This window comes from Anabrus simplex, chromosome 12 (genome assembly GCF_040414725.1).
Source record: "Anabrus simplex isolate iqAnaSimp1 chromosome 12, ASM4041472v1, whole genome shotgun sequence".
Classification (NCBI taxonomy): Eukaryota; Metazoa; Arthropoda; class Insecta; order Orthoptera; family Tettigoniidae; genus Anabrus; species Anabrus simplex.
The window spans coordinates 51,497,887-51,524,046 of NC_090276.1; the positions used below are offsets into that span (position 1 = coordinate 51,497,887).

The 26,160-nt window shown below is 38.6% G+C and overlaps 1 protein-coding gene across 5 annotated transcripts in view; it reads left to right on the forward strand.

Annotated features, from left to right (window-relative positions):
• LOC136884034 (stAR-related lipid transfer protein 7, mitochondrial) overlaps positions 1-26,160 on the forward strand; it is a 77,904-nt gene that overhangs the window by 4,773 nt on the left and 46,971 nt on the right. For 2 of the 5 annotated variants that reach the window (XM_067156048.2, XM_067156050.2), the window contains exons 3-5: positions 779-933; positions 18,540-18,626; positions 25,730-25,890. In XM_067156048.2, coding sequence (XP_067012149.2) covers positions 779-933; positions 18,540-18,626; positions 25,730-25,890 — 403 coding nt within the window. Of the gene's footprint in view, positions 1-778; positions 934-10,169; positions 10,326-18,539; positions 18,627-25,729; positions 25,891-26,160 lie in introns of those variants that run through there. The other 3 variants (XM_067156049.2, XM_067156051.2, XM_067156052.2) reach the window with 3 other exon arrangements.

Here is a 26,160-nt window from a genome sequence, read left to right on the forward strand (position 1 = left end):
TAGCTGTAAGCTTGCATCCCGAAGATAGTGGGTTCGAATCCCACTGTCGGCAGCCCTGGAGATGGTTTCCCATTTTCACACCAGGAAAATGCTGGGGATGTACCTTAATTAAGGCCATGGCTGCTTCCTTCCCACTCCTAGGCCTTTCCTATCCCATCATCGCCATAAGACTTATCTGTGTTGGTGCGACGTAAAGCCACGAGCAAAAAGATAATTCCTGACTTGCGAGAATTACATATTGCCACTGCTATATTGTTAAAATCACTGTTTGCTGACTTAGCCTTTGTGTATTCTTATTGACTTACGGCATATGTACATGTAATATATTTGCTTGTGTGTATTATTACAGCGTGGTTTCACAGAAGTCCAACAAGTAATGGCAAATTTCAAGAAGGGAAATGAATTATGTACACCAGGCAAACACTGAAGAATACTGTTATAGTATTGCATATATCAGAATAAGGGCAGAAATATATAACATTAAATTAAGTGTTGAGGGATTGTGTATATTTCCTTAATTTCTCATTAAGCTTGAAAACAGACTTAATTTTGAATATCTTGATTGATTATTTACCTAGTGTAAGGGAACATCCATTATTGATACATTGAGTTTAGTTTGTTGTTTATGTCTCATGATTTGAATATGTAACTAGTCAAGTTGGCAGCAGTGATGAGCCATTAAAAAAAAGAAATAGGGCGGTGATATTTGCCTTTTTAGTGTATAGCCTTACGTGACGATTACTATATAAGTAGTTTTATTCGTTCTCTTTCCTTAAAGCAGTTGTATGGAGGAATTGGAGTTCATCTACAACTTACGAGATTCCACTATGACGTGTAATGATTGCCATAAGCGTCAGGTTGTGGACATTCAGATTCCCAATATCATCTACTGTCAGTGCCCTGGATCGAAACCAGTCGCCGATAAGAGTCAAGGTGAGTGGGAAAAATTAAATGCTAACTCGTATAAATTGCTTCTATTTAACAATTTCCGAAGAAATTACGTAACATTACCCTCCGATCTTTGGAAGCTGTTACTTCAGTAATGATACAAGAGATAAAGTACATAGAAGACTAAATTTCACCTCATATGACATGTGGGAGAGATATAAATGTTAAGTGCTACTGCGGGGACCGACCAGCCCTCCCTAAGTAATATCTTTACTTTTGTAGTAAAACATCATGAAATGAAGATCATTTTCCAAAGTAGTTGTGTGAAGGAATGCTGCTGCTGTCTTAAGTTATTGAATTACTTTACTTTTTCATGTCCAGATATTTCTTTTTGAGTCTTTCAGCCTAGTGTTGAGGTACCTCAACTGCTGGGTGGTTTCCCATCCACAGATCTTCAAGGGTACACTGGAACAGGCATAGAGGGCAGTTCAGAATGTGGTTCATATTTTGGACTTGGCCACATTCACAGAGGATGTCATTTTGCTTGGTTAGTCTTCCCTAGTGCTATTCCTGTTCACAGCCAATTTGAGTGTTCTCCATATTCGTTTATAGGAAGGGAAGTTAGGGATTGGAATAACTTACCAAGAATTATGTTCAATAAATTTCCAATTTCTTTGCAATCATTTAAGAAAAGGCTAGGAAAACAACAGATAGGGACTGTGCCACCTGGGCAATTGCACTAAATGCAGATTAGTAGTGATTGATTGATGTCTTCCAGTCTAGCTCTACACCTGCAGACACATCCTCTTGAAGTGGATACCAGATTGGAGTTTCTGCGCTTCCGTCAAGAAACTGCTTCTTAATTTCAACCTTCTTGGTCTGCCTAAATTTTTCGGTCTGCGTATCGACCGATCTTCGGATGTTTGGGGGAGAGACACTTCTTGCTCTGTAGATTTTGTCTAGAAGTGTAGCTTTCATGCAGCCGGTTATCATGCACCACAATTTTTGTGTAAGCGAACCTATTCCAAAGTGGGCAGGCATATTCTGCTGTTGAAAAACACAAGCCTCTCCCTGTTGTTTTCAGGACAGTGAGATTTGTACCTACGTACTGCATATTCATTTCTTCAGGATGATGTTTCTTGCTGCAACTTTCTTGGTTGTATATCTGCAATCGGTTCTTGTGAGTGACCGATTGAGAATTATGTTTAGGTACTTGGGTAGATCTAAGTTATTTCCGTTAAATCTTGGCCCTTCCCTGACACATTCAGTTTTTGTTTGTTGCTGGAATACACTCTATTTAGTTTTTAGAGGGTTTGATTTTAATGCATTTTTAAGCGTGTGTTGATATGATGGACAGGGCTAGTGAGAATTTCTCTGTAACATGCTCAAAAGTTTAATCCTTTACTGCAAGAGCAAGGTTGTGTGCATAAAAAAATGTTGATCATTTGTGTACAAATTAAATAGTCTTGGTGCTAGTATACCCCCTTGTGGTAATCCATTCTTCTGATTCCTCCACTTGCTCTTTGTATCATTGAATGAGACATAAAACCTTCTATTATGATGTATTGAATGGCCAACTTGCACTCTGTGTTAGTCCGACGAAGTATTATAGAAATTGGCCAGTAGGATTTTGATCTATTGTGTCACAGGCGGCTGACATCGTTTAGATCAACACTTGTGACTAGTTTCTTCTGCAAGCCTTCCTTGATATGCTGTTTCAGGTTGAGAACCTGGTTTGTACAAGATGTGTGTACAGCTAGAACCTGGTTTTTACAACATGTGTATACAGCTTATTGTGGCATTATACCTGAGATTCAACTGGGGGCCAGATTATTTCGTATATCAGTCTCTCGTATGCCTGGTTCCATGGCTAAATGGTTATTGGGTAGGCCTTTGGGCTAAGGGGCCTGGGTTCGATTCCCGGCTTGGTTGGGGATTTTAACCTTCATTGGTTATTTCCTATGGCTCATCGACTGGGTGTGTTTGTCGTCTTCAGTATTAGAATTCATCATAGGTAGGGCTCCATCCTCACAGAAGTGCAGGTAAGCAAGGAACAAACACAAATATCTGTTATGATTAAGTTGCTTTACGTCGCACCAACACAGATAAGTCTTATGGCGACAATAGGATAAGAAAAAGCTAGGAGTGGGAAGGAAGTGGCCATGGCCTTAATTTACGGTACAGCCCCAGCATTTGCCTGGGGCAAAAATTAAAAACCACGCAAAACCATCTTCAGGACTGCCGACAGTAGGGTTCAAACCCACTATCTCTCGAATGAAAGCTGATAGCTACCTGACCCAAGCCGTGTTCAGTGTTAAGTTTATTATTAGAATAAGGCATCAACTGTAAAGACCTGCACAAGGCCTTTCCGGGGGCCATATACCATTTGTGACAGACTCAAGGCGATACCACATGCTATCTGGCGGTTGTTGTAACGTCTATGTATGTGTTTATGTAGAGCCTGAGTCTGGGGGATTGTTAATAAAAGTACTAACTTGTAATAAACATAGTGTTTTACTCCACAGTTTTGGTGCCAAAACGCGGGATAATTTTGAGAGTTCACACGAACCATGATTACTGTCAGCTTCCGAAACATAATTGGTCATTTCTGTGAGGAGAAGGCAGTGACGTTAAGTTTACTTCTTACAGATTATTGAAAAGGGAAAATCACTAGCCTAACGTTTAGCTTCAACACGACAGATAAGTACAAGCTTCACCCTCTTAGTGAAATATAATACTTACTGGCATTCAAGCAGGGCTTGGCTCAATAGGTTTTTTTTTTCTTTAGTACCGTAATGATTGGTTTAGGTACGCGTTTAGTTGTATGAGTGCTTGAACCTATCATTTAATTCTGAAGGCACCATTTTGTGGCAGAGAAGACTTGATACCACAAATCCACACTGGTCATCTTGACTGGTGCTGCCATCTGTCACTTCTCTAGGAACTAAACCTAATAAGATGATTCGTCATTTTTACTCTAAATTACGTACAAGCGAGAATCCAGTATCAACAAGGAGAAGATTGCTAGTGATCTTATGTACAAAACAGGAACCAAGAGAAACATTCTTCGTGCCACCGCCCAGTTCTACGATCCTCGTGGACTTTTCGCACCAGTAGGAATTGTTGCTAAATTAATCTTTCAGGATACCTGGCTTAGAGGTTTAACTTGGGAGGAGTTACTACCTCTGGATATAGCAAAGGATTGGCATTCATGGATTAGCAAACTTCACTTCTTGTCATCTATAAAGATCCCCAGATGGATCAGGACGGGGCAAACAAATCACGAATCACATGTGCACATATTCTGTGATGCATCTGAGAGGGCATACGGAACAGTTATTTATGTGGCGTCAACACGGGACTATACCACACCCGCTCGTATAGTTTGCAGCAAAAACATACTAGCATTAGCGAAGAAGGTGACGCTTCCAAGATTAGAGTTGCTTGCCGAACTTATAGGCACACGCCTCCTATACTATTCTTGCGAGGAAACAGGTTTCGACCTCAACAGGGCCACTCTGTGGAGCGACTCTACAGTGACGTTAGTATGGATAAAAAACGACCCAAACAAATGGAAGACCTTCGTTGCCAAGAGTCCAATGGAAATTCATCACGCCACGGGTGGCTTGGTGGGGAGGATTTTGGTAAAGGATGGTCGGTTCTACCAAACGATGCCTGAGGAAGATTCTAGGACGCTCACAGCAGAACGAGGAAGGCTTGTACACAACACTTGTCAGCACAGAAGCCGCCCTTAACAGCAGACCGATCACAGAGGACATAAATACTGCCGATGTTCTGACCCCATCTCACTTTCTAGTCGGAAAAACGTTAACAGCCATCCCATTTGGAATAGTACCCACCATAGGGAAAAATTTGACATCAGAATTTAAAACGAGACAGGGAGTTCTTCAAGATTTTTGGAAACGTTGGAAAGCAGAGTATCTTCTCCAGCTGCAAAGCTACCACGAGGTGAAAATGCCACACAATCAACACGGTATGCCAGGGATCGGAGACGTTGCCCTCATCCAAGGGTACTCTAGGCCACGACACGTATGGAAACTAGAGGAGCTTCTCCCAGGGAGAGATGGAAAGATCCGAACAATCATCCTACGCCAGCCAGACGGTTCCAGAATCAGTCGACCGGTGTAGCTGGTCGTTCCTCTGGAAATCGACCAGGATGTCCAGGATATGTGACGGACTCAAGGCGATCCCGCACGCTATCTAGCGGTTGTTGTAACGTCTCTGTATGTGTTTATGTAGAGTCTGAATCTGGGGGATTGTTAATAAAAGTACTAGCTTGTAATAAACTCAGTGTTGTTACTCCACAGCATTATTATTCTCTCATATAGTTTTTAAAGGTGACGTAGGAGGGATATAGGCAGTATAGGCTGGTAGTTACTGGGAATGTCTGGATTTTAGGAAGACAGCTACTTATGATTTTCTCCACAATTTCGGGATGTTGCAGGTGCTAAGGCATTTGTTAAATAGTCCTAAAACCCCACTGTTTGGCTATGTTTGTGAAATCTGTTTTATGCATATGCATATAGCTGCTTTGCTATTTTTCATTTTTTTTAAGACCATTATTAAACTGTACCATATTAAGGAAAGTTGGACAGCAAAGGTATCTGTTTTGGTTTTGTGTTTTATGTAATATTTTAGGTTTGAAAAGTTTTCCACAGGCCTTTACATTTAGGAGTTGGTGTGTGATTTCATTTGAAGTTACTATACTGTACTACCTGATGGGCTTTGGTTCACCATTTTTACTTCTTTAAGTTCTATACAAATTTGTTACTATGAGTCTTGTCCAACTTCTTGAGAGTTTCAGTTTCTTTTGCCTTGTTTCACTTATTGCTTGCATTAAAATTTCACCACCTTCTATAGTCTTGTTGCAGAAAGGATTTTCTTCGTATAATTTACAGTGTCTGTCCTTTACTGCTCTAATATAAAGTGTCATTCCAGATTAGTATTCTTATTTATGGCTGCTTGGAATGTGTTTATAGGAGATATTTTAGGCAGCTGAAAAACTTACCTAAATTTTGTTGTGTGGCACCAAGGTCTTTTAAGGCTGCATCAGGATCTTTCTGAGGTTGAATGGAAAGGAATATAAGTTGTTTTTCAAACTGAACTAACTCAATAGCTAATTGGTTAATTCTGTAATTTGGGAACAATATTTTCTACGAATTTAATGCAGCAGTCCTCGGTGGCACCAAGGTCTTTTAAGGCTGCATCAGGATCTTTCTGAGGTTGAATGGAAAGGAATATAAGTTGTTTTTCAAACTGAACTAACTCAATAGCTAATTGGTTAATTCTGTAATTTGGGAACAATATTCTCTACGAATTTAATGCAGCAGTCCTTGATGGTGGAGATTGTGAAGCACAGGTCAGGGTTGTAAACACGTTGTCATGCCCTGCCATTGGACGAGTATTGGAGTTTCTCATCATGTATCAAAGTCAGATTGCTTTCTTCAACTCTCAGTCCATCTGTGTTTGTTTATCCTTACGATGTGCTGTAGCTATTGAAATCTCTTGCTATAAACTTGGTTGTATGCAAAAGTTATTTGGTGGATGGTTAGTATATGGATGTAATGATACAGTTCTCAGGTTCTAGATTCATTATCTCTGTTGTCTTCTTGGGTTGCATCAACTGATCAAATGTTGATTCCTCTTTTTAACATAAACTATTCTACCATGTTGAGAATGTGGCATATAGTTATTCAAATTGATGCCCAGCACAGTCAGTTTGTTGGTATTCTCATCTACTTTTATGTATGTTCTTCCATTTGTTATAGTTCATATGCAGATTTTTCAAGTGTTTCGTTTATAACTATATACGATTAATTTGTTCATGTATATTTTTCATATTCAGTACTTACCTAGGTATATTCAGAATCTCTTTCTTGCAAATATTGCTACCTCTGACACGAATTTTAAAAAATCTACTTGCGTTTCCTGTATGCACGGTTTATCACGGCTGTTTTTCCTGACAGTATGTCCTGCTGCTTATTCTGTGTTCTCGCCTTTATATTTTATACCCAAGACAAGATTTCAGGGATGTTTCTGAAAAGAACAATTTTTGTAAATCATCTTCTCTTTCACTTGCCTGTTGGTGAAAAGATCAGCCTTCAGTGTTACAGTGATTGACTCTATTCTTTCTTGTACCCATTGTTATTGAATAACACATGACTCATGGTTCCATACGGATAATATTTCATTATATTTCATTACTAACTGCGGAACACTAAAATGTGGGGATGTGCACGACTGACGCCTGTGTGTTGACTCCATCCGATTCCGAACACTGTGGTCCATTCACATGAAGCCTCGCGACTCCAAGTTTACTTGAAGCTCATTTTGCAGCCATGTGCATAGCGAACCGAGGGAACGTATCGTGGATAATACGATGCATTTTTATGCTCATTTCCTCTGTGGGATTTTTAGGTGTGTTGTAAAATGAATTATCCTTAAATAAAGACGATGGGCAAAATGATTTACTTTAAATACAATGAGTCAAGTCAGGAAGTGTTGGCGTTTAATTTCACATCGTTAATTATGGAGATCAACAAAATGATAAACAGATATCAACTGGAGCCAGTACCTCACCATCGGGTAATCATGTAGGTTGAGTGGACCTCGAACCACCCCTCATATCCAGGTAAAAATCCCTGACCTAGCCGGAATTGAACCCGGGCTCTCTGGGTAAGTTTCAGGCATGCTACCCCTAGACTGCAGCTCTGGTAATTATGATGCACAATAATTGGTCAAATATTTGTTGTAAAATTATACTATAAGCACTCTTCAGTTTTTCTGATTTATGTCAAATTCATATCAACGATTATTTAAAAGTATACTGTCAGATCATCATCATCATCATTGCCAGCTGTTACATTAACAATAATAAAGATAACAGTATTTCATATTTACTGGTTTATAATGTTCTCTCTGGCAGTTGAGGCGTTGGCCTTCTGACCCCAACTTGGCAGGTTTGATCCTGGCTCAGTCCGGTGTTATTTGAAGCCTCGTGTCGGTAGATTTACTGGCACGTAAAAGAACTCCTGCGAGACTAAATTCTGGCACCTCGGCATCTCCGAAAACCAAAAAAGGTTGTTAGTTGGATGTAAAGCCAATAACATTATTATTATTATTATTATTATTATTATTATTATTATTATTATTATTATTATTATGTTCTTGCATTTTTTACACCACAAGTTATTAGGGAGGGATGTGAAAGTATAAATCCAATTCAACTCTTTGCGACTTTGTTCACAACTCATTCCTACTAAAAGCTTTTGAACGACACTTGTGAATGTATCTGCTGCTACTACTACTATTATTATTATTATTATTATTATTATTATTATTATTACATGGCACTTCCATAACGGGGGCCTGGAGGCATAGGGGTTGTGCTGCCGGGATATACTAGAAGCCTGTACACTGTTTCACGGCAGCTAACCTGGGGGCCAAAGCCGCGGGACCATTTTTATTCAACGAATAAGTCTGGGGCCAATGCCTGTCACTTCTTAAGCCTAACCAAAGCAGTCCAGTGGTCTGTTCCTTGCCAAATCTAAGAAAGGCTCTCCAACGGTTTTGTCACTCGCTGGACCTAACCAGAGCAGGTCGATGATCTTCTCACGCTAGTCACACTGTATGTCCGCACAACAAGAAGCCATGTGTTCATTAACCAGTCAGTGTAGAGTGCCACCAGTGCTCTTCATGGAGCGAGCATCTCCTGCAGCAGAGTGAAGAGCAGCTCTGCTAGGAGGGTACTCGCGTGAATTGCACTGGGATCGAGTGGTTATGATCAAAGCTGTTTGTATTTTAATTCATTTTTCATTTATCACGGTATTTATTTCACATAAAATACCCTTGAACAGAAACAATTAAACAAGGGTCCACTATACAAATCGAGTCTTATTAATTAATTTACATCATTGTATCCAGCTCAACATGTCACTTGGGGTAGGTTGCATTATTTTTTTTCTTAGTATTTGCTTACATCCCTATTTCATCAATTATACCACATTTATGTAATTCTCACTTTCTTATTCACCTAGTCTGTTTTTAAGCTACTTTATTACCAACGAACTATTGTTCGATTGAATGCAGAACGACTACATATCTTCTGTCATCAAGATGGGATACCAAGTTGAAAGAATTTTTTAATGTTGAGTTGTCTTTGTGTTCTTTCTATGTGACTACCAATTTTCCATTTTTAATGTTGAGTTGTCTTTGTGTTCTTTCTATGTGACTACCAATTTTCCATTCTCAGTGGTACTCTTTCACAATCAAGATCAGCCAGTTTCCTTAATATGGGTACTTTTGTATAAAAGTTTCTCTTCATTGTTATGTTTTCATATTTTAAACATTTTCAATAGTTGCCTGTATTATAATTTATTCTTACGGCTGAAGAAGGCCAGAACATGTATAATTTTTTATATACAATGAGACTAAGGTGGACTTTGTGTGGTGTTTTTTTTCTTTATGTCGCACCGACACAGATAGGTCTTATGGCGATGAACTTTGTTTTTTAATTGTTTCCTTTCAAGGGAAATTTATGTGATATACAGTCAGTACGGAACAATAAAACAAAATTAATTAACCGCAATATTATTTATTTAGCGTACGGCTTTTGGTGCCAGGGGTGTCTGAGGACATGTTCCGCATGCCTGATGCAGGTATCTATTTGATGCCCATGCTCAAGGGGTCCACTCAAGGCTTAAAGTTCCCATCCGACGGACAGATCACCATCAACAGCATCATATGTCCGTTCTCCATATGAACCCTGCAGTGTGGTAATTAGAAATATTACGACCTCGCCTACCCTGCCGGCTAACATTCTGATGGTGAAAGATTCCATCTACAGGACTCGAACCGGCTAGCCATGGTGTCAGGCCGTATAGACTTGATGCCTTACTGATCTCGGCCACTGGGTGGGCATTTCCTATTGAAGCAAAAGGTTTGGGCTTTTGAGTTATATAGCTTGATCCCTATTTTGATAGTGTTTTGTTCATTGAAATTTGAGTGATATTCCAAGGACACTTCTGTGCACACTTCTTGAATATTCCTTTCTTTGCCTCCAGGGGAAGGTCCAGACTGTCAAGATAAGCATAAATTCTGTCTACTCAGGGCTCTCTTGATGGTTTTCTCCCAATCTATTTCCTTATCACCAGCTGTCAGTTCAGTTGTGAGTGGAGATGGCTTCTACAAGCAAGTGTGCGTTATCGAGTGGGGAAATGCAGGATGTTTTGGGAGAACAGTTGAATGATTCTGACGAAAGTTAGATTCAGGTGGTGATTTGAGTGATGTGGATGACATTGCTGTAAGTGAAGTCCTTGGTTCGGAATTGCATACGAGTGACAGTGCGTGAAAAGGTTATGTGCTTGTCATTGCCAGTACATGTTTCAAGATGTTCCTCACCGAGCTCTACTATAAAGGTAAGATTGCATCACATTTTATGAAAGAATAGTGGTTTTTTGACAGGTATGTGTGAAAGTTAGTATTCAGATACGTAAAATAGTACTGAAGTTACGCTGCTTTAAAGTCCTGCACTTGTCTGAGAAAATGTAAGTACTACCAGGCTTAGAACTTCTCCCACAGCACCGAGATGACTAGGCATTGAAATCCAACGCGCTGAGCGGTCAATTCAACTTTGGATTGAAATAATAACATTAAGTTATTTATTAGACCACCTAATCAATACAAAATCGTCTTGGATGATTTACATAAATTTGTTAGCTAATAGTGGGACATGTTTCGCCTTCCCTGAAGGCATCATCAGCCACAGTCTTAACCTTAAATTAAAAATAAGCGTCTAAATAAGATGTAGTGATGAAATGAATTTTAAAATCTTGAAGAGATTTGAAGTAAAATAACATTAAAAATAACAATGATGGTTTGAAAATACAATGTGATGAGATACAATAGTGGAAGTATTAACAAAATTAACATTAGAAGGCTGTTAAAATAAGTACAATGGATAAAACAACAGATTGTTATACAACAAGTAGTAAGATTGCATAAAAGTAAAGTTGATAGTCATGGCGGTTATAATTAGACGATGGCGAAAAATCTTATATAATCAAAGTAAAGAGGAGAGAATAAAAGTCAAAGTTAGTCGAGAGATCCGAAGTTAATTATGATCTTGAAGATAAAAGAACGAAAATCAGATGCATATGGTGAAGTTGTAGAACACTTTGTCAAGTCTTAGACATAGAATGTGCTACGTTGCTTAATGCTGAGCGTTGGCAAGTCTAAAGGAGGGTACAGACTTGCAAGCCGAGAGGCTCATGAGCCTGTCATTAAAAAAAAGTCCAAGCCTCTCATGAGCACATCTTGAGCCATTGCTCACAAGCAGAATCAGTTTGTGTGTTGACTCCATGCAAAGATGTCTTTTGAACAAGAAACCCTGCTTGCTATGATGGTAGCAAGTGGCACAGCTATGATAATAGCCTAGGAAAAGAAACACTATTGGTATTGGCTCACTGAACTGTGCAAAAAATGGAGTGGGTCTGAATTAACGTTGAACATGAAGTTTCAGAGTGTTAGTGTTCAGTACAAAAATTTCACTAGGATGTCGCCTGTTGATTTTGATAATTTACTGAGCAGACTAGGTCACAAAATTTCAAGACAGGAAACATCTTCACTCCCCGACTGCGGCTCAAGACAGGTTCGTACTTCTTTTTTCTCTGAACTTTTTAACCAATTTTTGTATGTATATATATATATATATATATATATACACATCTTCATTGTAGACTGTTGGAAGATGTATGCATACTAAAAAAATTATTTGGGCTGATGACCTAGATGTTGGATCTCTTTAAACAACAAGCATCATCACTAGTCTGGTATGCCTTTCAGCATTCAGTCTGCAAGCTTCTGTGAATTTACTAAACGCTGCTATAGTCCTCTATTTATAACTAGTTCTGTGGCCTCGTTTAGTTCTGTACCCCTTATCTTTAAATTGTTAGAAACTGAGTCTAACCATCATCATCTTGGTCTCCCTCTACTTCTCTTAACCTCCATAACAGTCCATTATTCTCCTATTGTCATGGAAAAAAAGTATAGACACCAGAGTTCCCTACTGTGCAATGAGTGGATGTTAGTTTAGTCAGTTTATTGGACTAGTGCTCGATATATCGATAGAATTATGTAGTATATCTCACATTTTGTCCCACATCAAAACAAGCTACAGAAAAATTTAGCCTACTTTATTCTACATTTAATTATGTGAACTAGGAATTTTTATTGCACCCAGTTAAAATTCTAATGCAGGTTGAATAAAAAAATGTGCTGGTATTTTTTCCATTTCCAACGGAGTAACTTAAAAAGTATTAATCTTATCAGTACCAATCCTTAATACATCAAAGTAAAGTAACTTATTGTTGATCTGTATACAAAGTTTTTATTTCATCTGTTATTTGTGAAAAAGTTGGTTGTAAATTTTGTGAAACATTTTCTCGTTACTGGGGGTTCATAGCCGAGCTTGTTGTGAAGCTCTTGAGAATCTCAAGCTAAAATGAAAACTGCTTTTTTTGCCTGCACGCAGTTGTTGATTTTATACGGATTTATATTTAATTGGGTGGTTGTGTGAGGAGAAAGCAGCCTACGGCCAGTGAGGACAATGCACTTGGCCCTGGAAACCCTAGCGACGTTGCTGGGTTGAACATCAGTTGGGTGTTCCCTACTGTGCAATGAGTGGATGTTAGTTTAGTCAGTTTATTGGACTAGTGCTCGATATATCGATAGAATTATGTAGTATATCTCACATTTTGCCGCATGTTCTGGCTTATGAGAAGGACCTCTTTGTTTAGTTAGTGATTAATGCACTTCTCAGAATGATTTGGAAACTTACTTTCCTTAGAAGTAGAGAAGAAGTCATTGTTTCTTCAAAATATATCATTTCTATGTGAACTTTAGTAAGAGGGTACAGATTACACTGTTGCTAACAACTCCGGTCAGCTGAGTATGTGGAGCACAGTAGCATTCCCTCCACAGCGAACTCTCATAGCGTGCACGTAATTTAATATGATAAAGGTCGAAAACCATGTTTTCTCTAGTTTTTTTAAAAGAAAAATACCATTTCCCGTAACCTTTTCTCATGAGGGCTTTCGAGCACCAATGTCGATTTAAAAATGGCATGCCAGCTGAAACGCTATCGTCATACTATAATACAGTATTTACTAGTTTTCACTGCCTATTTTCCAGAGTTCAAACTTTAAACATAAAACATGAAATCAAATGTTTGAAAGATTTAAAACGCTCCTTCTTCAGTAATCAGCGTGATCACTGTCTGATGAATTAGATGAACTGTCGTTTAATTTTTTTTCTTTACGTCGCACCGACACAGATAGGTCTTATGGCGACGATGGGACAGGAAAGGCCTAGGAATTGGAAGGAAGCGGCCATGGCCTTAATTAAGGTACAGCCCCAGTATTTGCCTGGTGTGAAAATGGGAAACCACAGAAAACCATCTTCAGGGCTGCCAACGGTGGGGTTCGAACCCACTATCTCCCGAATACTGGACACTGGCAGCACTTATGCGACTGCAGCTATCGAGCTCGGTTAAATTTATTATAACTGGATCAATTGTAGGGAGACGTCTTCTGTGAACACATCTGTCTTCCTATAATGTTTTTCAATTTTATTGGTGCATGCATTTTTTCCATAGCTCAGGAGTAATGGACCTCAAGGCTTCCTGGCACAGATCCCACATCACCTCCTTTGACCTTGCTCGCCCTGCCTGGTTAGACATATTCACTTTAGCTATTTTATGGTTTACATATATATGCCCATAACTCTATGGGATTAAGCTCACAGTGAGCGACATTCAGCCCGATGAGTTCAGCGTAAGGACGAATATGCTTGATGATCTGCTCAAGTTTTTTTTTTTTTTTTTTTTTTCGGGTGTCCGGAAGTGCAGCTTGACATGAACAATGAGCTCCGCTTTAGACATTTTTTAAAAATTCTGGATTCCTGGAGGAAGTCCAATGCCTCTAGCTGTGATCCATGAAATAATTTGATTTTTCCTCCAAGACATCAAAGGGCTTTCTTGTGTCAGGATCAGCCATCGTACGGCGCCTGATCAATCACAATAGCAGACTTTGCAGATAAGAGTCAACACTTTTCCAAACCATCTTGATAATGTGAAGAGTTCATTTTGTTGTAGTAGTCGCCGGTGTTTTTCTTGCTGATAATTCAAGGTTCTGCTTCAGGTAAAAACTAGTTTTCACTTCCGATATGGAATATTATTAAATGTTTTCCTGCACCTGATGGTGTTTTGAGACTACCTCGCCATCATTACAAGTAATAAATATCATTGTAGACCGTATTGGACATCAGATTATGAACATTAAAAGAAGAATTAATCATTTGCACCACCTTTCCAATAAATTGTTATTCTTATTTTAATGTTCATCACCTCGCCATCTGTAAATTTCCTCTATGTGACCTCTGCACTGGTCATTGTTCTCAAAACTGTTGTTCAGAGCATCTATAACATATTCTTGCCATCCGTACTTCATTGTATGATTCTGGCCACACCCTGTTTCGTCGGTATAAAATATCTTGCACCCTGCCGAGCGCAGATTGCTCAGTTGCTGTAAATATGAAGGCTGTGATGCAGCAACTGTCACAGACGTCATCGAAACAGGCATTTTGTACAGTTTTTTTTTGAAAAATCCTAAGTTATTCACATTGTTTGAAAGAGTTGTTCTTGACATTTCTAGAAAATCAGTCATGGTCTCAGTGAGTTTTTGATGGAGGTTTTGAATTGTAGGGAACATCTTGTTAAGATAGAAGTTGGATGTACTCCTCCTAATAACTCCAAGAGTAAAATCGTCCAGCTTTATTTTTGGCCATCCTGTCCTCACGCACATCTCATTCGGTTCGCATTCCATATCCCTGCATTTCTTTTCATTGAAGTGGCACATCACTTCACTGTTGCTAATGACCTTCCGACACATTCAGACACTTTCTGGTAAGCCGGGTACCTCTTATTATTGATCTTTTCACTCTCACTTCGAAAAAAAAAAAAACATATTGCACTGATGATCATGGCATTTTCTGCTCCCAGTAACTGTGGTTTGGCTGGCGCCTTGATCGATGTGTGAGCAACAAGAATCGCAGGCAAAATGAAAGATACTGTGAGAATTTTCACTGCTCGGTTCTGAATGGAATGTGATGGTCGCGTGTGTATCCTTCATCGTTGGTTTTTCCCGGGCAGGTAAAGTTTAAGCCCCTACACCACGTGTCAAAACATCCTTTACTGTTTGTCAGACTTGGTAGCTGAATGGTGAGAATGTTGGTTTTCGGATACAAGGGTCCTGAGTTCGATTATTGACCAGGTCATTGAAATTAATCTTCACTCGGTGCTAGGTAATAGGGCTTAGTAGAAGTGAACTCTCTCTTCAAGGTATCAATAATAGTGATGGTGGGTTGTGTTCAACTTTTGAAACTTCTTGTAGGTATTTAAAGCTCCAGGTGATTGGGGGGGAAATATCACTCTTCGCCATCTAGCATGTTACACCCTTATTCCACTTTCTCACCTCACCCCACAACGCATTCATTGTGAAGTAGCTCTACGTGACATAAAAGCTGATACAGAGCAGTGACAGAGTTCAGTTGGAGCAGCCAAATGGACACCACCACTCGGACGATACACTGCTTTCTTCTCTCAAAACCACGCGGTTAAATATAAATCAATATAAAATCAACATTCTCATGAACTTCATAACATTTTGTGCTGGCTTGAATCATGAGACAGATGTAACTGAAAAGAACTGCATTCACTAAGAAATACTTTAGTACAAGTGATAAATATCTGGAAACAAAGAAATTAAGTTTATGCTGAATATTTTTATATAAATTGAATGATTTGGAAAGCCCGTTCCCACAAGGAAAAAGTACCTTTCAGTTGGGGAATGCTAAAAACATAAGTACATATTTATTCAAAGATCATTCTGTGTTAATATAGTGTATTGTAACAGGTATATAGTACATTTCCTCGTAATTATCAGCCCGTAGATCAGTGATATTTGCAGTGATAGCAGACTGAATAGTATGCTCTATATCGGAAAACCTTTGCTGCGCACTTTGTCTGCGAAGGTTTGTACATCCTGGCTGCTGTGACTCGAGATGGCATAACATTTTTTTAAGATCATAAAGTTATTTGCTCTTTTACCCACTGCAGTCAATGCTTGTCTGAATTTTTAAAAAAACCTTTCCTTCAATAGTGGTAAATGATCTCAGGTTCTTGGTGCACATTTCCATGCACTTGTCAACCAGCAAGTCTTTCTTTGTCATCTTTAAAAGTATTTACAGACTGTGGCTTTGGTCAAATTTTCAGACATGTTGTAACATATTTGAGGTTTTTGAACTAGTTTACAAAAAAATGCTCTGTGAGAAACCTACTGGTTTATTTGATACCTGCTCATAACCACATGTTGGACTAGGGCCCTCGCTTTCACTACTGTGCCCGTAATATTAAAAGAAGGGTTTTGATAGGTAGCGCTGGATGGAGCAGCATTGCATGTGCCATTGCACAGTGTTGCCACATTCCTGCATTCTTTTCTCCTTCTCCTTGCTACCCTCATGTTCAGTCTTTCAAGCCGAATTGTGTGCTATACAACAGGCAAAATCAAAATAACAATTTTAATTAATTGTTATTTTGATTACAATATCGATACAGAATGAAGTGGATAGTATGTAATACAACAGGCAGTTATGTGGATTAAAACACACAGTTGTGCTGCGCTAATATTGAGTGACTCTCAGGCAGCTTTGAGAGTAATCCAAGAAAAATATAACTTTCATCCGGTAGCTGTTAATATAAGATCACACATATTAGGCTACAGTAACCATATCGCCGGGCTGAGTGGCTCAGACGGTTAAGGCGCTGGCCTTTTAACCCCAACTTGGCAGGTTCGATCCTGGCTCAGTCCGGTGGTATTTGAAGGTGCTCAAATACGACAGCCTCGTGTCAGTAGATTTACTGGCACGTAAAAGGACTCCTGCAGGACTAAATTCCGACACCTCGGCGTCTCCGAAGACCGTAAAAGTAGTTGGTGGGACGTAAAGCAAATAGCATTATTATTATTATTATTATTATTATTATTATTATTAGTAACCATATCTGCATGAAATGGGTCCGAGGTCATGACGGAGTAGGAGGAAATGAGAGAGCTGATGAACTTGCCAAAGCAGCTACTACTTCTTCTGATGCCTTGTTGATATATGAAAAGTCCCCTATGTCTCATGTACAAAAGGAACTGAGGGAGTATACACAAGATATGTGGAACAACCAATGGATCACCAGCACTAATGGCTGGCTAACAAGGAAGTTGTTCTTTCCAAATATTCGAGACAGACTGCAAAGTAGGTTTTTGCAACATGAACATATTATAACTCAGTTTTTGACAGGACATGGAAAGTTTGGATCATACTTCAAGAGGTTTGGCAGAAGCCCTATAGCTGTACCTGTGAAATGCAACAAACTGTTCATCTTTTATTTGAGTGTCCGATTTTTAACAGAAGTAGATATGAATTATTAATGCATTTAAACATGTGTAATATAGAATACCAAGCACCTCTCACTATGGTATTTCAGAGAAGATGCTGTTATAAAGTGTTTGTTAAATTTCTCCATCTCATTTATAAGTCATCTCTATTTTATTTCAATTGTCATGTATTAACTTAGTCTCACTATATAGCCCTAATATACTACTTGTAAAATAGGATTTGTAATGGGAAATTCAATAACAATAATAATAATAATAATAATAATACCACCAAGCAACACAAGCCAGCCAGCAGGCTTATCTCCATGGCAACCGTAGTGGGACCCGCCCACTTTTCCATGGTAACCATAACCCCTACTCCCTTCTCCCCACCCAGGCAGGTAGTAAACGGACCTCCCTCTAAGAACTGTCAAACGCATCTTTCAGTATTACGACTATAGTATAAATTCAGCCTTTCTTAATTTGTCATTAGTTTCCTTTATGGTTTGTTTCTTCATTTTCCTGTTGTTTGTACCGCTAACAACTGAGCTGCACCAAACAAAAATGTAACTACACTAGCATATTGACACACTCATTTCTCATTGATGGCAAACTTCATGTATGCACATACGCTCTTGTCAAGTCCAGATGGGTCACCTCCAAAGTTGGCAGGCTTGGTCCAGGTTGAACATTGTGTGCTCAGTATTCATGCATTCTTGCTTTGCTGATGACGCGCAAGCTAAACCGCTTTCTTTGTTACAGAGTAGCTCTGGTCCCTTATTTTACTGCAGTCAAAGATAAATTTATTGGAGTACTGGTGATTCACAGTTTCATCACTTTTGCATATGTTTTCCTTACCCTGGGCAGGAATCTTTCAACGAGGTAGTGATACAAAACTTGTGGTTTTTTTTTTTTTTTTTTTAATTCTACTTTCAATATAATGTCCTCATCTAAGATAGGCAGAATATAAAGGGCATGACATAGTTTGAAATAATTGCTTTAAAAGAAAAAAATTACCAGCCTCATACTTCATAATAATGAATAGCTCAGCTACTGATTGCAAGTCCTCGACTACATTCAATCCGAGTGTTCTTGTTGAGTCTAATAGTCTATATTTGTTTGGTAAATAAGCACTTAATCTTTGTTTTCCAGATGATTCTCAGTGGATTCCATTTATTGAGAGACAAGATCTAATTGTTTGGCGGAAGATGGAGGACCAGGGCCATTATTCTTACAAAGGTAAAGTTACAAGTAACTATTCTCAGGTGGACTTATAATATTGTAATAATACTTGAGACAAAGGTAAAGTTGTCAAAGATTTTGAGCTATTATAATTACCACCATCACCATGTAAATGCTGGGGCTGTACCTTAATTGAGGCCACAATTGCTCCTTTCCAGTCCTAACCCTTTCCTTTTCCATTGTCTCCAAAAAACCCTAGTTGGTACAATGCTGGAATGTTAAACCGCTAGCACCGGGCAAGTTGGCCATGCGGTTAGGGGCGCGCAGCTGTGAGCTTGCATTTGGGAGATAGTGGATTCGGAACCCACTGTTGGCAGCCCTGAAGATGGTTTTCCATGGTTTCCCATTTTCACACCAGGCAAATGCTGGGGCTATACCTTAAGGCCACGGCCGTTTCCTTCCAACTCCTAGTCCTTTCCTATCTTATCATTGCCATAAGATCTATCTGTGTTGGTGTGACTTAAAACAAATTCTAAAAAAGAAACCACTAGCAAAAATAAAAAGCAATTCAGATCGATTTCATGCTTGATATGGAGAAGGTGAGGTTATTTTGTACATGGATATTTTCAGAATGCCACAGGATATTTTTTTTATCATCGTCATCATCATGGTAGTATATGATATGATATATATGCTGTGCAGTGTATATATACAGAGAAAATGTCAGATTATTAGACTCTGTGCAGTATGTTGCTAGAAGAAACCTAGTTTAACCCTTCGTGGGCGGTGATAATTCGTGGTCATGGGAGGCAAAAAAATTGAATAATGAACAATGCATGTAAAATTTTCAAAAACTTTCTAAATCAATGAAAATATGCCCAAATTAATCACACGCCGTGTTTAAGTGTGCAAACCCAACTCTGAAGTGGTTTGAAGGCAAAAGAAATACAGTCTCGTCATTTTTTGCTGGAAGAATGGCACAAGGGACACTCCATGATACGATTTGACAATGGTTAACTTTAAGCACACATTATTCCTCTGTATATCTACACTTTAGTCATATTTCCTGATATGGGGATGAGGTGCATTTTTACAGCTGGATGCCCTTCTCGATGTCAACCTCAGTTGAGGAGCTAATGAAGAAAATAAGGAAGGACAGAATTAGGAATGATCAGATAACGAAGAGACCTGCAGGTCAACCTGCCCATGGAAGAAAGGCTGAAGTGGCTAGAGCACGTTAAGTGGATGCAGATGACTTGAACACAGAGGAAGTATTTTGAAAAGATCATTCCAGGACGAAAACCAATTGGACGCCCTAGAAAAGGATTATTAGATCAGATAAGAGAAGAGAGGAAAAACATGGGATGCCCTAGATAGAAAAGAAGCATACCAGGAGGCACATTGTTTTTAAACACCCTACCCGGCTCGGATTTCTTGACGAGATGAGATGAAAAGAAACAGCTGTGGCCTACGAATAGGAATTGTCCTGGCATTTGCCTGTATGTGAAAATCTATAATCTCGGAAAAATCATTTAGTCACAGAAGTTGAACCCACGCTCCTCACAAATAACATAAATGAATATTCTATAGGGTGTGGTTCAGTAGGCTATCAAAATTTGACGGCAACATTAGCCCTTAATCACTATTACGAACGGGAATAATAGTTGTAGTTCCGGGTCACTTACGTCCCATCCACTCTGTCAGTGTCACTTGTGTGGTTGTTGCTCTCAGATGAGCTGGAGAAAGAATTTTTGACTCCAGAGCCACATACACTAAACTCTGACACTTTTTTGTCTGTGTCGTCCAATATGACAACTTCGCCGTGCAGCATATTACACAACCATTGCTAACAGGAGAAAACGGTTTTGCAAGATACTGAGGGTATTTCCCTCTTCAGTAGTATTGAAGAAACAACTTCTGCATCTGTGAGCATATTTGTGTACTTCCTCGACTAGTAAAGCTGTGAAATTCGACCGGAACATACGTATTTATCTGCCCTGAGAGAAAGAAATGTAGAGCATGCACAGTATATACGTTTCTGTCCACGAAGTGTTCAAGGTGATATAGATGGTAATTTCCACAGGGAACCTGAAATATTTGTCCTGAATGAGTAAATTTATAATACCAGTATAGTTGATAGTATATTATTGGACATTATAAATTTTCCAGCTAACTCATTCCTGGTTGCCAGCATTTTCCCCCAGTGTACTAAGTTCGGCTAATCATTTAGTAAATAACAGCTACCAAGACGCATGGCTAGTGCATACCGTGGCTCCAGAAATTCATAACTTGTCAGGAATGAGTTAGCTGGAAAATTTATAAGTCCAATAACAGACAAACTATATTGGGATTATAAGAGTTAATTGGTTAGGTTTACTTTGGGACGATCATGTGCTTCTTCATCTCACCAAGCACTGTCTTCTTCTTCCACATATGCAAGCAATGTACAGATATTGTTACAGCAGTACTGCCCCCCGTTATTCCCGGTCGGCTCAGCCGGAGAGCGATGGTCCCAGACGTGGACCGTTTGCTTTCAGGCTTTGCTTATTTTATAAGGGCAGGTAAGACTTAAGGACTGATGACAATTGAAAAAAAAACATCTAAAACAATAGTTTTGACATTTATTACAACTAGCACTTAATATAACACAAAATAACAAAATTTAACAAATTAATCTTGATGATTTTGACTCAGATTCTTCTCCAAAAGTTATCTGATACACTACACCTTCATTCTCCAACCATACCGAAGCTTGCATTTTACTGTAATATAAAATAAATTACCATTAGCCCACATCTGACTTGAATAAAAATTAAAATTATTGTAGGAGAACCTCCTCCTGACACTGGTCGGATTATCAGCAAATTTAAAAAAATTAACAGTAAGTTATTCTAGGTTTCATAAACTATCCTAGGCTATCGCGATAGCGTCTACCTTTACACAAAAAAAAAATTACAATTTTTAATTTAATAAAGAAAATTAATTAATAATGGCATTATTAAACCTTGCAAATATTATCATAAATATTACATCATTATCTTTCTTATTCGTGCATAGATTCCATCAATATTACTTCGCCTTTCTGGTGTGAATTCAACTGAACTATGCTCTTAAAAATATTTTCAGTACGTAATTTTACTGAATCATGTCTATTCAAGACCTTACCTAAATTAGTTACATTCACAAGAATTATTATTTCCACAAAACTCCCTTTAAACTGCTTTGAATAATACATAACATTAATTCATGTTACTCGATGCCTTGAAAATGAATTTTACAATATTTACAATTTTTGTACTTTGCTCATATGATTTTGAAGTAACATGCACATTCATTTTTGGCTGGTACCTTAACGTCATGTTTGTGTAAAATTCAAGTAAAATGATGAGTACTTGGCCGGGCCAGAACCACATTTCAATAAATCACAGAAAAATATTACTACTAACTGCTGCACTCATTCCACAATCACACAAATGAAACACGATTATTATTTACATATTTTACAATCGGATTCTGGAATTTGAATATTAAGTTTTGGATTTTTATTCTCCTATCCATGGAATATTCAGATGACCGTATCGGATAAATAGTAGCACACGGCACTGCTAAAAATGTTGTTAAATCTGGGCAATCACTTGTAAAGAAAATAACAGAGTTAGCACAACGTTGATCATCGAGAAAATCAGCGATTCGGTATTCAGAATAATTGGTCGACTAATAACACACACATAAATATTGGTTAAACATTAATATCATCGGACATGTGGTTCAAGAGTCTTGATAAATTATTACCCCTCCTAAGTCTCATCCACATTATTTAACATGTGCTCCAAAATTCGCAGAAAACATGGTTCTCTAGACACATACTTCCCAAATAAGATTACACAATTAACCCTTACCACTCGTCTGTTGGGGGAGACTCGACATGACATTTTATCGCCCACCGCTCGTCTGCCGTCTCGTAGCGGACAAAATTCACGATGATATACTGTACTGCCATCTTTTGGCTCAGGGTGGAACTCTGTAGAATCCAGATACTATTTGACAGTCAATCAAAAATCTATTATTTAGATGGCAGTGTAGCCGTCAGCTGTCCACTCACGCACACGAAAGCTCGAGCGATAGTAAACAAACATGGTCTCCATGTGCTCTTCTAGTCATATATATGTTGTATATGTCAGGGAACACACGAAACCACAGTATTTTCGCACCTCTGCCCCTAATGAATATATATAATAATAGCATTTCATGATGCCTAAAAGTGAACTGAAGATGGTCAGTTTGTGTACCGTAACCCAACATGTACCTGATGCTGACGGCTGGCATAATTATAAATCAACAGATCCAGATTTCAAGAAATCACCGTTTACAGTGGTTTTAGCCTACAAACTACCACGAGGTATGAAATCACAGACAGAATAGTGGTTTTTAGTTGATTTTTAGCGATAATCTGTACACTGAAATTATTAATGAAACCGATCGTTATGCGATGATAATAATAATAAAAATGCAAAATAATTTGTCTTAAATTCCACATATTGCTTTTATTTGCTTCAGTATAGCTTGCTGTAAACGTTTATGGGCTAACTACATCATTTAAAAGCAAGTGCTATCTCCAAAATCGTGAAACATGAATACAAGTCATGTAAGATAAAAATTTACTTTTAAAATACGAGTAGTAGAGACAACACAGGGAACTTTAATTCGAGGGGTAAGGGTTAATCCCTCAAGATCCGCCGTATTCCAGGTTCATAATCCACTAGTAGAGCACACATCAAACATAACACAATAATAGCAAATAATATTTACCACTCATTACTTAAATTTCAGTTTAACCCGACCTTAACTTTATTATTAGTGCTGACTATTAATTTCGCCAAAAATCTGAATTCGACACAGAGTCTGATGACACTACTTTGCATTATTCCAATGAAGTGCGTAAGGTGAAACGTACTCTGAAATTTAACATGTCAGGTATGATGTAATTTTGTCCCACATTCAAAATTAATCTCGCATAAAATTATCTTTTATCGGAGAGGTCTATGATTTTTACATAGCATTCTAATCATTCGGAGGGACATTTAGAACAATATCAGAAGACACTCACTGACTAACTACGCTAATAGAGTCCAACAAATCATTCACTCACAATGTAACAACACTACCATTACCCATAGGAAAGAAGAATGGAAATATTGCCAAAAATTCTAATCTAACAGAAATACTATCATCAATGAATAAGCCAGTGCTATTTATACAAAGTTGAAGAGGAAAATTATTATTAAAAAGTACTTGAAATTTCTGATGAAATTGGATGTCGCCGTCGATGAATGAAACTGCTCACGTGGTGATCTGCTTACATGGCAGTCTGCCTCCAGTTGTTATCTCCCCCGTGTCAGACATTGCCTACATTTTAACACTGCATGTTGACAGCAAAGTCCATTTCCAGATTCTCGTAGATCGCTCTTTCAGAAGATGGGTGAGACATCCTGGTGAGGAGAATTGAGTATGTAAAGGTTCTCTTCTCTCCTGTCTTGATAAGAGCTGAAACCTGACACAACCACATGGAAATTATCGTAGAAAGATACGTAACTTGTCCTCGAAAATCTGCTGCACTCAAAGAACGTTGCAATAGGAAGGGGCGTTTATTCCTGAAGCACAGGTATTTATGCTACACCGGGAGGTGTGTCCTTATATCGTGTCGTAATTGGACATCATACCCTTCACCTGATAGGTTCTCATAGTTCGAGAGAGTACCATATCGAGAACATTCGCCACGCGCTATCATTTGGAGCGGCCTTGAGAAATTCCAAGTAGGTCACCTGACTACAGCTGGACAGTCGATTGAAAAATCAATACACTGTCCACCCTACCTGTTCAAACCGATTCTCTGTGTGAAGACACGACTGAGTCGAATTAAACTTGTAACATGTCACCCTTAATGAAAGAATGATAACTTCCCTTTGCCACATACAATAAAATATTCATTTTAGGCCAAATTTGAAGGGGACAGTACCCAGGCACATGGGGAGGACAGAATGGTTTCAGAATGAAACTGGACTACGAAAATGAATTGTTCTGTCACCACTGTCATTTATAATGGTTGTGGATGAAATTGTGAAGGAAAGAAAGGTAAATTATGGGGACAGGGAGCTGAAGGTATTGCTGTTTGTATGTAGATAATACGTGGTGTGGGGAGCAGAGAGGAAGTACAAAGGTAACTCGACGTGTTGAGCGAGATTATTGAAAATTATGAGATGAAAATCAGCGGAGAAAAGAGTGAGACTTGAGGAGAAAGGAAAGAAAAATAAAGGACAGACCCTTGAAATTGTGGAAAGGTTCAAGTACTTGGAAAGCAAAATGATGCAGGGCTGAACTTGGAGACCGACAAAAGGATTTTACAGAAAAATGCTTTCTATCAGAATGTGAGAAGTCTGGTACGAGGGGGGGGTACCAATGAAAAGCAAAGAGTGATGTATAAAATACTACTGCCTTATACTGACATAGGTACCGGAGACCTGGAAACTGACAAAAAGACAGGAGAATGAAACCCAGGCCAATGAAATTAAATTTTTAAGAATCGGAGGAAAGACAAGAAAGGACAGAGTAATAAATGAGGACGTCAGGTAGGAAATCAGAGTGGAAAAGCTTAACGGCAGAATGGAGAGGAATAAACTTAGACAGAAGGTTGCAGAAGCGGGTGGAGAGCCTGATACAAGAAAGGAGGGCAAGACAGAGACCCAGACTACAGTGGTTGAAAACAGTCAAGAATAGCAAGAAATCTGGAATGGAACACTGTTAAGGAGGAACAGTAGGGGTTGGTTAGAGGAAGTTGCAAAGGTGCCATAAACATTCCAAAGCGATGGGAGCTGGACAAGGGAAATGGATGATGATGGTGATTCTCAGTTGGTGAAAAAAAAATTATCTGGTTCAGTAATGAATTGTAAGTTAAATTAAGTGTAGATTACCAGTGTGAAATGACACAGCTATCACTAACTTGTATGAGGATGAGTAAATGACTCTTTATCCTCAGCTGTTCATCCCTGTTTCCCTTTTCCATCACCCAAAAGTATACCTATGTTGGTTTAGATATGTGTGTTAAGATTTATTTCTGCTTGTAAAAAAAGCTTATGTTAGTTGACTTTGTGTATGGTTTGCAGTGTATGGAAAATATGATGATGTAACTGCAACAGATTTCTTCCAAGTTCAGATCGACACAGATTACCGCAAAGAATGGGATACGACTGTAGTTCAGTTGGAGGTTCTGGAGTCTGATCCACAAAACAACAGTGATGTCATCTATTGGGAAATGCAATGGCCAGTAAGTTAATATTCTCTATATCTTGATTTATTTTTTTATGTAGAATACATTTTTTTGGAGAACTTTTTTGATCAGAAGCAACACTCGGATAGCATTGTCAGGGGCCGTATGGCGTATGCGTGTACGTTAGCTTGGTCGTAGTTACCATAAAGCATTGTTAAATATACAGTAAAACCTCATTGGCATGACCTTGCTGAAGACGAACATGCACTTAACAGGAATTTCGGGTAGCCCAAAATACAGGTTTTTTTTTTTTAAATCCCTTGAGCT